Below are 15050 nucleotides of genomic sequence, written 5' to 3' on the forward strand. Positions count from 1 at the left end.
AGTTTATCTGTATTTACTGGGGTGAAAGATATATTAATGATGGATACTGTCTCTAAAGTTAGAGATGTGGATGAATTGTTACCTATTTTCTTTTCCAAGTTCTAATCAATTTCTTGTCATTTCTGTTTCACAGACTTTCACTCCCCTAGTAGATAAACTTGGTTTGGGTTCTGTGGTTCCAGTTGAATACCTTTTGGATCGAGAGCTTCGTTTCCTGTCAGATGCTAATGGATTGCATCTGTTTCAGGTACTTAATACTTCCTCCAGTCCTAAACTTATTTCCCTCCTGGCTAATTTGTTTGTTGATTATAAATATGTTTCCCCTTTTCTTTTAGTATTGAAACAAGTGCTTCCGTTAATTCCCTGTGCATTTTAAAGCTTTTCTGCTACCTTGAAAGTCCGTTCAGTGGCTGAGACTTGTTTCCTTTTCAGCACACCCCACCCTACCTTGAAACCACTTAAGACTTAAGACCACAATTCTTTTTATTATTATTTTTTTTAATGTTTTCATTTTATTTCTGAGAGAGAGAGAGAGAGCACGCAAGCAAGCAGGGGAGGGGCAGAGAGGGATAGATACAGAATCTGAAGTAGGCTCCAGGCTCTGAGCTGTCAACATAGAGCCTGACATGGGGCTCAAACTCATGAACTGTGAGATCATGACCTGAGCCAAAGTTGGATGCTTAACTGATTGAGCCACCCAGGTGCCCCAAAGACCACAATTCTAAGGGTCTCCTCAGAAGGTGGTTTCACAGAAGTGGCTGCTTGTATAACTTGAGGGGGCCTATACTTAGGTCAGTGGCAGAGAGGCTGGGAGTTTGGGCTTATTCCAAGCAGCATTAAATATTAAAGAGCTTAGGTGTATCTCTACTTAGAAAGAAAAGGGGTAAATTAGTAGTTTAAACAAACTAGCATCTGAGTTAGAGTTTGAAAATTTTTGGATGGTAATATTTATTTCTCACTTGTAAGATTTATTGTCTGAAGGCTAAAAATTAGGAAACTTCTAAGTTTTGCTGTCTTATTGAGGCAGCCAAGAACAGTATTTCCTTAACTGTGTTGTGTGAAATATTAGTGATGATTTCTTTGTTGATATGTCTTCCTTTCTCTTTCGGCCTCACTCCCTCTCACCACCCTTACTTTATTCATCTTTGCAATCTTAGTGTTTATATGAGTAGGCACTCAGTAAATGTTGAATAAATATCAACATATACCAAAAGATTTACATGGGATAAAATATTTTGTGGTCATATATGTGTGAGAAACCTAAACAATTTTTTTTTTACATGTCTTGTCAGAGCCTTTCATCTGCTACAACATGTAGAAAGATAGAGTATATAGTATTTCCTATATAATTAAATGATACGAGCATCATTTTTTGCAGAACATCTCATGAGACTAGGGTTCTACAGAACATTCTTTGGTGGGGTGCCTGGGTGGCTCACTTGGCTGAGCATCTGACTCTTGATTTTGGCTCACATCATGATCTCACAGTTTTGTGAGTTTGAGCCACATCTGGCTCTGTGCTAGCAGCGCGGGGCCTGCTTGGGATTCTCTTTCTCCCTCTACCCCTGCTCGCACTCTCTTTCTTTCTTTCCCTCAAAATAAATTTAAAAAAACAAACAAAAACAAAACAAAACAAAACAAAACATTCTTTGGCACTGTCAGTATAGAGCTCCTCAAGGGTATGATTTTCTCACCTGGTTAGATATTGCTATTTATTTTAATATTCGGTTGTTTTCTTTGTTTGTCTTTACCAGATGGGAACAGATAGCCAAAACCAGATTCTTTTAGAACATGCTGCACTGAGAGAAACAGTTAATGCTTTGATCAGTGACCAGAAGCTACAAGAGATATTCAGTCGAGGTAAGAACAAGCAGTCTTCTGTCCTTGAATCCTGAATCAGGTGTTTGGTCAGTGTTGAAGTGATAGTATGTGAAGGACACCATGCAACTCTAAACATTTGTGTTTCTTCTTGTGGGTAGAGTCCAGAGTATTTCCAGTTAGCAAGATCTTTAGAATAGATGGGAAAAATAGAATCTCACTCAGACCACAGTTACCTCTTTAAATTACATTTCATAATATCCAGTTTTGTTGTGAGTTTTGTTTTGTTTTGTTTTGTTTTCCATTTCCTAAATAGTTACCAAGGACAAATCTTGTACTAAACACAATGTTAAGGAACTAGAGCTAGAAAACCTCTGCCCTTATTGAGCTCAGTGTCTGTGAGGTTCCTAAGGACTAAAAAGACCAGTAACATAAATAACAACCTAGAGTGCAAGGTACATGTTCGTAAAAGAAGGTATCCACAGACTCGTTCACATTAACAACATGTTATTTTTTTAAGAATTAAAACAAAAGAATCCTTAGCTGTTTCCTGTTCAGATACAGATTTTGCCCAAGAGTCTACATAAACAATATTTATCCTTCCCTTCGTGTTGCACATCTACTCCTCTTTTTTTCTGAGCCTCTTGAAAATCATGATTTTCAGTGAAACAGCGTCCTTGGTTCTCTTTGTCAAACTGTATCTGAATGGGTAAAAGTAGGAAAACTGGCTTATTTGGAGAAGGAGAGTATCAGCATAAAGTGATGTTTAATGGTCAAGGAAAGATATGAAGGAGGAAAGAATGTGAGAAAAACTTGATAGAAGAAAACTGGACAGAATGAGAAGTGAATATGTACGTGGATACATAGAGAAACATTGAGGAAGCTTCATTATAGTTGTGAGAGATAATAATAATTTAAAATAAGTGATGACTTAACTATATAGTCTCAAATGTATGAGATAATGCAGAGGAGAGAAACTGTCCTTCTTGGAGGGCAAATGAAATTGCAGGGTAACATTACCTGCTGATAAAGTAATATCTTTAAAACTTTGTTTTCCTAGGAAGGCAGGTGCTATGTTTGTTCAGACTATTACTAGTGCAGAGGCTGGAGACCTCAAAAATGGAACTCTCCACCTATTGCTATTGAAAGTCAGCAGAGTACAGATGGTTATCTAACATTCCTATGGTCACATGACAAAATAGTATGTTCAACTTACTGACCTCCCTTTTTTGTTGTTTTTAATTTTTTATTTATTTTGAGAGCAAGAAAGAACGCGCCAGCCAAGGAGGGGCAGAGTGGGAGAAGGAGAGAGGGAGAGGGAGAGGGAGAGGGAGAGGGAGAGGGAGAGGGAGAGAGAGAGAGAGAGAGAGAGAGAGAGAGAATCCCAAGCAGGCTCCGCACTGTTAGCGCAGAGCTGGACTTGGGGCTCGATCCCACGAACTGTGAGATCATGACCTGAACTGAAATGAAAAGTTGGACACTCAACCAACTGGGCCACGCAGGCGCCCCACTGACCTCCCATTTTTTTTATATGTGTATATCAGATGAGATACGTCTGATAAATTTTCTTACTACCTGTAGTTTTTGTTTGTAAGTTTTGTCTTCCTTCTATTCCTTCTAGAATTGGAAGATTCAGATAGGGTGAAATCAGATTTGGAATGCTACAGAATCTCCACATAGAATTTACAAAGATCATGAGGAAAAATTATTTTGTTTTTAAGTGGCTTAATAACCATTTTATTCAGCTCTATACAAGAGAAGTGAAAGTGCTAAATATTTACACCAAAGTTTTCTTTCTGCTTTTATTTATTTTTTATTTTTTTATTTTTTTTTAACATTTATTTATTTTTGAGACAGAGAGAGACAGAGCATGAACGGGGGAGGGTCAGAGAGAGATGGAGACACAGAATCTGAAACAGGCTCCAGGCTCTGAGCGGTCAGCACAGAGCCCGACGCGGGGCTCGAACTCACGGACTGTGAGATCGTGACCTGAGCCGAAGTCGGCTGCTTAACCGACTGAGCCACCCAGGCGCCCCTCTTTCTGCTTTTAGAAAGAACCATGAATTATAACTTTGCCAAACATTTTCAGTACTGACTGATCTCTCCTGTAGGTCCCTACAGTGTTCAAGGTCACAGGGTCAAAGTATACCAGCCAGAGGGGGAAGAAAGTTGGCTCTGTGGTGTTGTAAGCCATCAAGACTCCATCACCCGTCTTATGGAAGTGTCTGTAACTGAGGTGAGGTTTGGGGTTATTTCCTTTACGATTCATCCATCCTCTTACAGAGGGTGGTGTAGAGAAAGGGAGCATTTAGCTATATGTAAGAAGACTTAGGTTCTGTCTCCAGCTCTTTCACTTAATGACTGTATGATCTTGAGAAAGGCTATTCAACTTTCTTAACCTCTTTGTTCTCATTTGTAAATTAAGAGATAATTAGGTAATCCCCCAGCCCCACCTCAGCACTGTTTTGGGAACTGGGATAGTAGATCTGAACGTGCTTTGCACTCTGTAAAACAGTGTAAAAATGTGAAGTAGAATTATCATTATTTTATCATATCCATAAAGGTTAGTAGTTTAAAATCTAGTCAGTTAGCATTTGCTTCTGTAATGCTTATGCCACTCCCCTTTGGACGGTGAACGTATCTAGAGCGACCTGGAGAATTGTCTCAGAAAAACAATAAATGAATGGGTTTTTTTAACTTATTTTTGAGAGAGAGAGAGAAAGCGCGAGGGAGGGGCAGAGAGCGAGAGGGAGGCATAGAATCTGAAGCAGGTTCTAGGCTCTGAGCTGTCCGCACAGCCCGACGTGGGGCTTGAACTCTTGAACTGAAAGATCATGACCTGAGCTGAGGGTGGATGGGCTTGACTGACTGAGCCACCCAGGCGCCCCTAGATGAGTGTTTTGAGGCAAACATAAATGTATTTATCTTTGAATTGGTTTCAGAGTTGTTCTTAACCACATATAATGTAAACATAAATGATTTTACTTAATTTTTTACTGAGTTTTCAAAAAAATTACTAATCTTCATTTTAAAATTTCAAAAATACACATATATAAAGTATATATTGGAAGCCACCCCTTCCCTCAGGGAAATATCACTCCCCTCAGTGGTAACCACCATTAACAGTTTGGTATGTATTATTTATATTCTTCCAAATATCTTCTGTGTGTATGTGTAATATTTGTATGTTATCTATTTATGTGATATATATGTATGAACCATACTTTATTAACAAATGGAATTATACCATACATATATAGTTCTTTACCTTTTTTACATAACTGTAAATTATCAATATCTTTCTTGTAAATATACATAGAAATTTGCCTTATCTACTGAATGGGTATGTCATAACTAATTTAATCTAAAGTTGGTGGACATTTACATAATTGCCATTATTTTCAGTAATACAAATAATGCTGCAGTGAATATCCTTGAATAGGTATCATTGTATACTGCCACACATTGTTTATTGGAATAAGTTTTTACATATATAATTTCTAGATCATAGGATATGCACATTAAATCTGACAGTGTCTGTCAAATTGGCTGCTCCCTAATGCTTTTATTCTTTATTAGTAGAGTGATTCCTTTAATGACTTGATTCTGTAGGTTTTTACTTTCTGATATGTACAGAATAGGAAGATTTTAGAGATGTAGAATTTGAAATTAACGTCTCTAAAAGAGACACTTGGTCATTGAGCTCAATTCTTTCATTCATGTAACAAATATTTGAGTGCTTACTGTATTCTAGACCTTGTTTTGGATGTTGTTATTGTGGCCGTGAATGAGATTGCAGGGATTCCTGGTTTCATGGAGCTTTCATTCTATTGGGGGAGTAGAAATAGATAATTACATGGATTAAAAAAATACATAATTATATCTTTGGACAGGGCTTAAATCTTTTTCCTCCCCTTTTTGATATTTTCTGCTATCCTTCTCCTACTCTAGAGTGGTGAGATCAAGTCCGTAGATCCCAGACTGATCCATGTGATGCTGATGGATAATTCAACTACTCAGAGCGAGGTACAGTAATCAACTGAGTCTCTGAGACTCATGAGCTTTCTTTATCTTATTATGCAGATTCCTCATGTGTGTGTTATCGATGGATGCCCTTTGGGTCTCCATTCTGGCCACTGTACATTTCTTGCTGTCACCACAGTCTTATCTACTTAAGGGAAATACAGTCTCAGGCAGGAGTTGTAGTCTAAGAAAACCCTTTTAATCATGACTGTGTTGCCTAGCCTTTTTAAAATCCATGCCCTAACTATTTCTTTTTACAGTCATTCAGGACAGATATATTTGAAAGATACACTAGACAGTTAAAGCTGTAATAAGCAGTAGTAATATTTATAACCCATTGTGTAATAAGAAATGGAGAAGATGCATCCTCTTTTTATTAGGTGGTAGTGAGTTCCAAGAAGTCTGAAATTTTGTACTCCAAGAAAACTCAAATCAAACAGGTGCCTAGTTCAGTGCTCAGCACACAGTGGATTACTCCATAATTACTGTGAACCAGGCCAGCTCTTGGTTCATTCAGAATTATCATAACCCAAATAAAGATACATAATAAATCAGTACCTAAATCAATCAGGAATCCTGTTTGAATTTCCTTCAGTAAGACATTGAGTATGACAGCCATCTATCCACATATTCCTGACAGTCTCTTAGCATCTCTGTAATATTGCTGTCTTGGCCACTCCTGCTAAGTAAGTATACATTTCTTCACATTTATCCAGTCATTCTTGACTTGATATAACAAGATCAAATTAGGAAAAGAAGAATCAGGGTTGAATTCAATAGCTTTTCACTACATGTTATATTGCCATAAGTAGGATATGCCTTTTGACTATAAACATGACTGAAAACACTTTTTACTTTGAGGGTGTGTTGGGCCCCTTTCCTATTCCCTTCCTTATTTCATTCATTCATTAACTACTACTTACATGCCAGCCACTATTCCGCTGGTCAGATATAGCTGGAGAGTACTAGTCTCAGTGTCTTATGCCATCTACTCACATGTGAGGAGCTCACTGTAAGTAGGACATACATATAATTTCAGGGAAGTTGCTGTGAGCCAAGATCAGCAACTTGGCTGGATGTGTTGGATAGAAGATCTGTGGTTTCCACAGCAGACTACCAACAGTATGGGGGGAACAGGAGTAAATCTTGGGTTTGGTTAAGAGCAGTAGAAGGAAATTAAGGAGAAAAGATGCAAATGAAGGCAGCAAAAAAGAGAGAATACAAAAGCTAGAACTGGCAAGATGAAATATAAAATTTGAAAAAGTTACAGTTATAACTATAGTAATGGTTACAATAAAAATATAGATCTGCTCAAAGATTCTATAAATACTCAAGAGCATTAAGAGTAGTTTAATGAAGTTGGTAAATATTAATGGCTAAATAACTACATATCACTAGCTTATTACCAGCCCAACACATGTTATTTGAGTAAAACTATCTGAAAGTTAACTGAATAAAGCTAAAAAAAAAAAAAAAAAATTTGCTTCATGGTGGGATACCAATCTAAGAATGTTCTAGACATAAGTTCTTCCTGCACAAAGATTGTTTGAGAGAATGGTACTGTGCTCCTAGCCCCTTTCCCCATGCTCTTGTCGGGGGAGGAGTTTATTCAGAGATAGGAATCATGTCTCCTAATCTATCTTTTAAGGTTGTTAGGCCTCTCAAATAAGACATAAGTAAGATTTCATAAAATGGGCTGAAATTATTGGAAAAGCTGCGGGATTTGGCTGTATGGTCTGTGGTAGCCTCCCTTTTTTGCTTTCCTGTGTCTAATACTTTGAAATAAGTTCTGGAAATTGTTTGAGTATTTATAGTGTCCACAAGAGCAATCCACACTTGTCTTTGTTGGGCTCACTTTTCCTTTGGTCATAGACTCACCACTGTTAGTCGTCTTATTGCTAAGTTGTCCCCAGTTTTTTAGTGACTTCTGGATAGAGGAGATTTTTATATTTCAATACTTGAAATGCGATTGTCAGGCAAACAAGGAGAAAACTATGAAAGAAAGCAGATTTTTTTTTCATCAAGGGGCAGTTGCGCTCCCAGCCTAGCAATAGCAGTCTTGTTTTATAAAAGAAATTCCACAAATTTTTAAAGCCCTCAAAAAAGTCCATTTGAGGAAGCATTTTATTTAAGGGGAGGGTTTGCCAAGTGAGTGAACTTGTAGTAACTCTTATCTTGAATATGTGTGTAAAATGAGTCACAGGAAGATTGGAGCTTTCTGACTAAGGGGATGTCTTAGAGCTGGCATTGGAATGTAGCAATCTGCCTGCTTTCATTGTCTGCTTCTAGAGATGGGAAAGAGCTAATGGTTTATGGTTTTCACAGAATGGAAGGTTCCTTGTAATAAATCTCTTTTGAATTTTGTTTTGTAGGGGGGTACGTTAAAAGCAGTAAAATCTTCCAAAGGAAAGAAGAAGAGAGAGAGCATAGAGGGGAAAGATGGCCGGAGGAGGAAAAGTGCTTCGGACTCTGGGTGTGACCCTGCATCAAAGAAATTAAAAGGAGACAGGGGTGAAGTAGACAGTAATGGGAGCGATGGAGGTGAGGCGAGCCGAGGGCCCTGGAAAGGAGGGAATGCCAGTGGAGAGCCAGGGCTGGATCAGAGAGCCAAGCAGCCACCGACTACATTTGTCCCCCAGATTAACCGCAACATTCGCTTTGCCACTTACACCAAAGAAAACGGCAGGACTCTGGTGGTACAGGATGAGCCTGTAGGTGGGGACACACCTGTACCTTTCACTCCATATTCTACAGCCACAGGTCAGACACCTTTGGCCCCAGAGGTGGGTGGAGCCGAAAACAAAGAGGCAGGAAAAACACTGGAACAAGTTGGCCAGGGCATGGTGGCTTCAGCAGCTGTGGTCACTACCGCCAGCTCCACCCCAACCACGGTGAGGATCTCAGACACTGGCCTTGCAGCAGGGACTGGGCCGGAAAAACAGAAAGGCAGCCGGTTACAGGCCCCAGGAGAGGTGAGTTGTTTCAGGGGCAGATTTGCAAGATTTGGGTTCATTCTTTTACCCTACTTTATTGTTAACACATTAAGAAGCATCTAAAATGCCACAGGAAAGGAAGTATTTCTGACATGTGCTTAAATTGTGCTCTGAACAGTCCTTTACTGCTCATTGGGCAAATGTGTATATTTTCATAACTTTATCAGCTATTAAAAGTCACCCGAACAATTGCACTAATCAAAAACTGATGATAAAACCCAATTTAATGAGATATTAAAGTAGATCTGATGGGGAATCTTTTTAATTCAATTATCTGTTTAGTTCACACAGTGGTTGAGCCTCTACCAGGCCTATGAGAGACAAGGTTAATGAATTACAGTGTTGGTAACAGTGAACACTATAATTAAGGCTATGTGAGAGCGACTATTACCATCCCCTGTTTTTAGTTCATCATTTTCTATGATATTTTCCTTTGAGGCTGGGCTTCTTTCCATGATTTGATATAGCTATAAAAGCGTTTTGGTTTTTTTTCTTTTCTTTTCTGACTTAATCTTTTTAAGCCTTACTGGAAAATTTGATGGAATTAATCACAGTAGTATCCAACTTCCTATGTTTTTTATCTGATTTGCATGTATTGTTGCTGAAATGGAACTTCTGTTAAATAAAAGTTAACATTGGGGCACCTGGGTAGCTCATTCGGTTAAATGTCCCACTATTAATTTCAGGTCAGGTCTTGATCTCAGGGTTGTGAGTTCAGGCTCCACATTGGGCTTCACACTGGGCATGAAACCTACTTAAAAACAGATAGATGGATGGATAGATAGATAGATAGATAGATAAACAAATTTCTAAAAAAATACAAGTTAAATTTGAAACAATATCAAAATCATTTCTCACAGTCTTGACTCTTGTACACCACAGAATGATTTATGATGCTAGTCATTTTCTTTCAAACTGGCTGTTTCTTCAAGCTGGAATATGTAATACAAAAAGTACTAAATGATTTTTTTAATTATGTATAAGAAACTACTGTGTGCTAAGTACTGTATATTATAGACAAGGAATTGAAATCCCTATTTGAAGGAGCTCACATCTTAAGATGGAATCATTATAGGCATAACAATGCCATATAAAACATAACATATACATTTCATCTGAGTTCGTCCCCTCCTAGCAAATGTGATTTGTGAATCCCTAGTGTGCGAGGATGGGCAGGGAGGTGAAATGTCCAGGCAGAAGAGAAGGTTTGTAAATGCAGATTTCATACTGATAAATGGTTTGTCCTTTGTTAGTTGACCAGCATTCCCAAGAGAAGTAGGTGAGGATCTTAAGTGAATTTCCACCGTGTATAAGTCATTATTATATTGCTCAAACTAATTAAAATCCACTCCATGCCGAAGGTTGTGTAGATGTAAAGGGGGTTACAAAGTAGACCAAATTTTATATGCTGGGAGATCCACTGAATGCTATTATTCTTGGGGTAGCAAAGCTGATTAGAAGAAATGTGGATTCAAAGGGCATTTCTTTTCCAAATAGATTGGAGAAGTTTCTGTGACTGTATCAGTGATTTTGGTAATGTGTCAGCCTAGGTATTCTCCTGGGATATGATTTAGAAGTACAGAAAAGGATGTTTCATTATGGTATCACATCTAAATTAGGGACATAGCCCCCAGGAAATTTCTTGCCCTAAAAATTAAGTTGAAATCAGTTTGTCATCACTTTCTTATAAGAAGAGGATTTAGAATTTAATCATGTGAAGGAAAATGAAAGACCATCCAAATTATTTTGCATTCATGTGTATATTTATTTTCAAAGGGTAACTTTAGTAGTGAAACCTAAGCTACCCATGCTGGATCCTTGGAGTCATGCAGGTGTCAAGGCTTCTGGCCAAATTCTGCTTAATGAAACAACAGACAATTCTTAGGGCTGTGTCTTTCTTGTCTCTTCTTTTTAGTTGGGAAGGGGTTTAAGTCAGTAGTAGTTGATTAGTGAGAAGGAAAAGAAAAAGTATAATGGGGTTACTGGCTGGCTCAGTTGGTAGTAGAACATGTGACTCTCGATCTCCGGTTCGTGAGTTTGACTAAGTAGAGTTTACCTTAAAGAAAATAAATAAATAAATAATAAACAACTTTAAGTTTTTAACTCTAAAATGCCCTGAAGCAGCCTCTGTAGCAAATGTCAACTGGAGACAAGCCATAGGTGGCATGCCTGGTTCTCATGCCTCTGTGCCATCCTCAAGGAAAGTCCTAATGTATGCTCTTCTTGCATATTTAATGAGTACCTTAAGTAAATTAACACCTTTTTTTGAACAATAGCCCTTTCATTTATCTGGAATAATTTTTTTTTAATGTGGAAAAGTAATAACCATTAGATTTACCATTTTAACCATTTAAAGTGTTCCAATACTGTAGTATTTAGTACATCCACAATGTTACACAAGAATCACCACTTTCTAGTGGTGATTTTCATCACCCCAGAAGGAAACTCCATATCTGTTAAGCACTCCTAGAATAATTTTTATTTGCCATGTTTTAAAATGAATGTTTAATGGTATCCTACTACTACTACCTGAAGGTTGATTTTAAATGTTCAAACCCACCTGTGGATGAATGTTTCCCTCTTTGTATAATATATATGAAAGTGATCCTCCCCTTCTTTATGCACACACCTTTTATTTACATGCAGAAGTTAACATTAACAAGGTGAAAAAAAGGAAAATTTTTTTTCATTCTCCAATTTGTTAGGCTGAATGCTTTTGTTTGGTGGGTGTATCAGTATCTACACTTTTCTTGTTTGGAGGCTTGTTAGATCCTAATGATAACAGAAGGGTTCAGTAATGAGTGCTTTGTAATTCAACATCTTTTTTTTTTAACATCTTTTATTTTGAGAGAGAGTGAGTGAGCACGAATGTGGAAGGGGCAGAGAGAGAGAAGGAGACACAGAATCTGAAGCAGGCTCCAGACTCCCGAGCTGTCAGCACAGTCTAACGTGGGGCTCGAACCCACGGACCGTGAGATCCTGACCTGAGCTGAAGTCGGGCACTTAACCGACTGAGTCACTCAGATGCCCTGATAATTTAACACCTTTAGGTCTAACTTTAATTGAAGTAGATACTCAACTTTTAGATTGATTTGGACGCATAAATAAATGGCCAAATTCTAAAAGGGTCCATCTTGGGGAGTTTCAGACTAAGAAAGAGAATATTTTTCCTTGTTATGGGGCAGAAGTCACTTTTGTAAAATGGGCAGTTAGTTTCAATAAATCGAAACTTTGACAGTAGCTAAGATCATTGAGGGAGATTAATATAACAGGGTCACTAGGTACATTTCAGAGTAAAAGCTAGTATCTGTCTGTTCAGGAATCCTTTTCTCCAATTCCTGGTAGAATCTTCCATTTCCAAGTAGAAACTGAGAATCCTACACAGCCTCCTAGTACTGTGACAGCCAGTTGGCTAACAGTCAAGGGAGGGGCAGGGTGAGTGACATCCTGCTGTCTATAGCTCACCTTGTTACAGATGCCCTCTGTGTGGTCTGTGGCAGGTGTCATCTCTAACTCTGGTAAAAATCTAGTTATAAGAGCAGTTTTCATGGAATTGTAGGGGAGAAAAGTTGATTTGACCCACAAGAAATGTTGGCCTAGGCCCAGGAAAGAGGTGGTAAGGTTGTCAAGAGAAACTAAAATTACTAATTCAGGCTATCTTCTTTTCAGAATTCAAGAAGTACTGTTCTGGCCTCTTCTGGATTTGGAGCATCTCTCCCAAGTTCATCACAACCTTTGACTTTTGGAAGTGGAAGAAGCCAGTCCAATGGGGTTCTAGCCACAGAGAATAAACCTTTGGGTTTCTCTTTTGGGTGTAGCTCTGCACCAGAGTCTCAGAAAGACTCTGATCTCTCCAAAAACTTGTTTTTTCAGTGCATGTCCCAAACTTTACCCACCAGTAACTACTTCACTACCGTTTCAGAGAGTTTGGCTGATGATTCCTCCAGTCGAGACTCATTCAAACAAAGCCTTGAGAGCCTGTGTAAAGGCAGATCGGCTCTTGGAGCAGACACTAAATCAGGCTCTAAAGCTGGCAGCTCTGTGGACCGGAAGGTGCCTGCAGAGTCCATGCCCACCCTCACGCCAGCCTTCCCACGGAGCCTCCTAAACGCCCGCACCCCAGAGAGTCATGAAAATCTATTTTTACAACCCCCTAAACTATCCCGAGAAGAGCCCTCTAACCCTTTCCTAGCATTTGTGGAGAAAGTTGAACATAGCCCTTTCAGCAGCTTTGCATCTCAGGCGTCAGGTAGCTCTTCCTCTGCTACCACTGTCACCTCTAAGGCAGCACCCAGCTGGCCCGAGGCTCACTCTTCTACAGATTCGGCATCTTTAGCAAAGAAGAAAACCCTCTTCATCACAACTGACTCCTCCAAACTGGTGTCTGGTGTTCTGGGCTCAACTCTTACCACCGGGGGTCCGAGCCTCTCTGCCATGGGGAATGGCCGCTCCAGTTCACCCACCAGCAGCCTCACCCAACCCATTGAGATGCCTACTCTCTCCTCCAGCCCCACAGAGGAGAGGCCAACTGTGGGGCCTGGGCAACAGGACAATCCCCTCCTCAAAACCTTTAGTAACGTCTTTGGCAGGCACTCAGGCAGCTTTCTGTCCTCCCCAGCAGATTTTTCACAGGAGAACAAAGCTCCTTTTGAAGCTGTGAAAAGGTTCTCACTGGATGAGCGAAGCTTGGCTTGCAGACAGGACTCGGACTCAAGTACCAACAGTGACCTATCAGATTTGAGCGACTCTGAGGAGCAGCTGCAGGCCAAGACTGGCCTGAAGGGGATTCCAGAGCACCTGATGGGAAAGCTGGGCCCCAATGGGGAGCGCAGTGCTGAGCTATTACTGGGCAAAGGCAAAGGGAAGCAGGCCCCGAAGGGCCGGCCACGGACCGCCCCCCTGAAAGGTGATCTTGCTGGGCTTATTCATGGGCTTGGCTCTGGCACTGGCTTCGAATGCCTATTGTGGTCTTGGGCAGCAGAAGCCCTTTCTTTGATGGAAAGTTCTGTAATCACATAGAATAACATGGCCAAAAGGGCCTATTAGAGGCCCCTCATCAGACCTGTTGGTTCAGGGCAGGATTGCGTCTAAACCCCAACACTGTAAGAAGGATATCTACCTGTATAATGAGGACAGAGAAAGGGAAGACCCCTGATACTCCTTTCAGTCAAGAGTTCTTTCCCGGTGTTTTTCTCATCCCTTTCTACTTCTCTTTGGCCCATCCTCTTTAATTTACTTTAGAGGAATTACTGAGTACTGGACTCTGTTCTCACATAGCAGCCTTTCATAGACTTAATTAGGCAAAAAGAATCACCCCTCAAATTTACTTCTCTCTGTTACATATAGCAGGTTTTAACACCTCTTCCAAAAGCCATTAACTCCTATGCTGTGAGCTTCTAGCCCAGAAATGTGTAAGGGCAAGCGTCCATTACTATTGTCATTAGGAATTGGTACCATGGGGACCCAACAGTCTGTGATTAGTAGAACAGTCGTATCCTGAGAATCTAGAGGCAAGTGGCTACCTTCTGCCTTCTTGGGTTTTCCTCACCCATACCAGAGTTGTTTCCTTGTAATGGGGCAATGCCCACAAATTCTCCATGGTCCTTAGCTTCCTTTTGAAGCCTCTTGGCTCCCTCCCTTTCTGTCACGGCTGGACATGATGCACACAAGCCCAGCCATGGCAAGGAGCAATGACCCAGGTCAGGACAAGAATTCATCCCCAAGAGGATTATGTTATTAGGTCTCATTAATACCAATCATGACCAACTATTTCTCCTTCCCTTGCCACAGTTGGCCAGTCAGTGCTAAAAGATGTGAGCAAGGTGAAGAAGCTGAAGCAGTCTGGAGAGCCCTTCCTGCAGGATGGGTCATGCATCAATGTAGCTCCTCACCTGCACAAGTGTCGGGAATGCCGCCTGGAGCGGTATCGGAAGTTTAAAGAACAGGAGCAAGATGATTCCACTGTGGCCTGCCGCTTCTTTCACTTCCGGAGGTACCCAAACCTGCCTGTCTCCTTCCCACTTTCCAATAGTGATATACAACTCCCACTCTCTGAATCTGTAAGCATATGTCCAGTCTATTCCTTGTTTTCCTTAACCTGTTTGCTCTTGAGTCTTTGCTGAGGCTCTATCCATAGTAGCCATTCAGTTTGGATTGTGAAGTGACTTGTGGCTTTGTCCTTAGGGAACTGAACAGCTCAGCCGCTGGCCCCTGAAC

At 40.1% G+C, this 15050-nt stretch overlaps 1 protein-coding gene across 3 annotated transcripts in view; it reads left to right on the top strand.

The window, feature by feature from the left end:
- The window catches only part of KDM3B (lysine demethylase 3B), a 75891-nt gene that overhangs the window by 26632 nt on the left and 34209 nt on the right, over nucleotides 1-15050 (top strand). For 2 of the 3 annotated variants that reach the window (XM_047872488.1, XM_047872478.1), the window contains exons 3-9: nucleotides 134-247; nucleotides 1755-1860; nucleotides 3930-4054; nucleotides 5770-5844; nucleotides 8214-8813; nucleotides 12504-13740; nucleotides 14625-14826. In XM_047872488.1, the coding sequence (XP_047728444.1) occupies nucleotides 134-247; nucleotides 1755-1860; nucleotides 3930-4054; nucleotides 5770-5844; nucleotides 8214-8813; nucleotides 12504-13740; nucleotides 14625-14826 (2459 nt within the window). The remainder of the gene's footprint in view (nucleotides 1-133; nucleotides 248-1754; nucleotides 1861-3929; nucleotides 4055-5769; nucleotides 5845-8213; nucleotides 8814-12503; nucleotides 13741-14624; nucleotides 14827-15050) is intronic. The other variant, XM_047872497.1, reaches the window with a different exon arrangement.

Source organism: Prionailurus viverrinus, chromosome A1, assembly GCF_022837055.1.
Source record: "Prionailurus viverrinus isolate Anna chromosome A1, UM_Priviv_1.0, whole genome shotgun sequence".
Taxonomy (NCBI): Eukaryota; Metazoa; Chordata; class Mammalia; order Carnivora; family Felidae; genus Prionailurus; species Prionailurus viverrinus.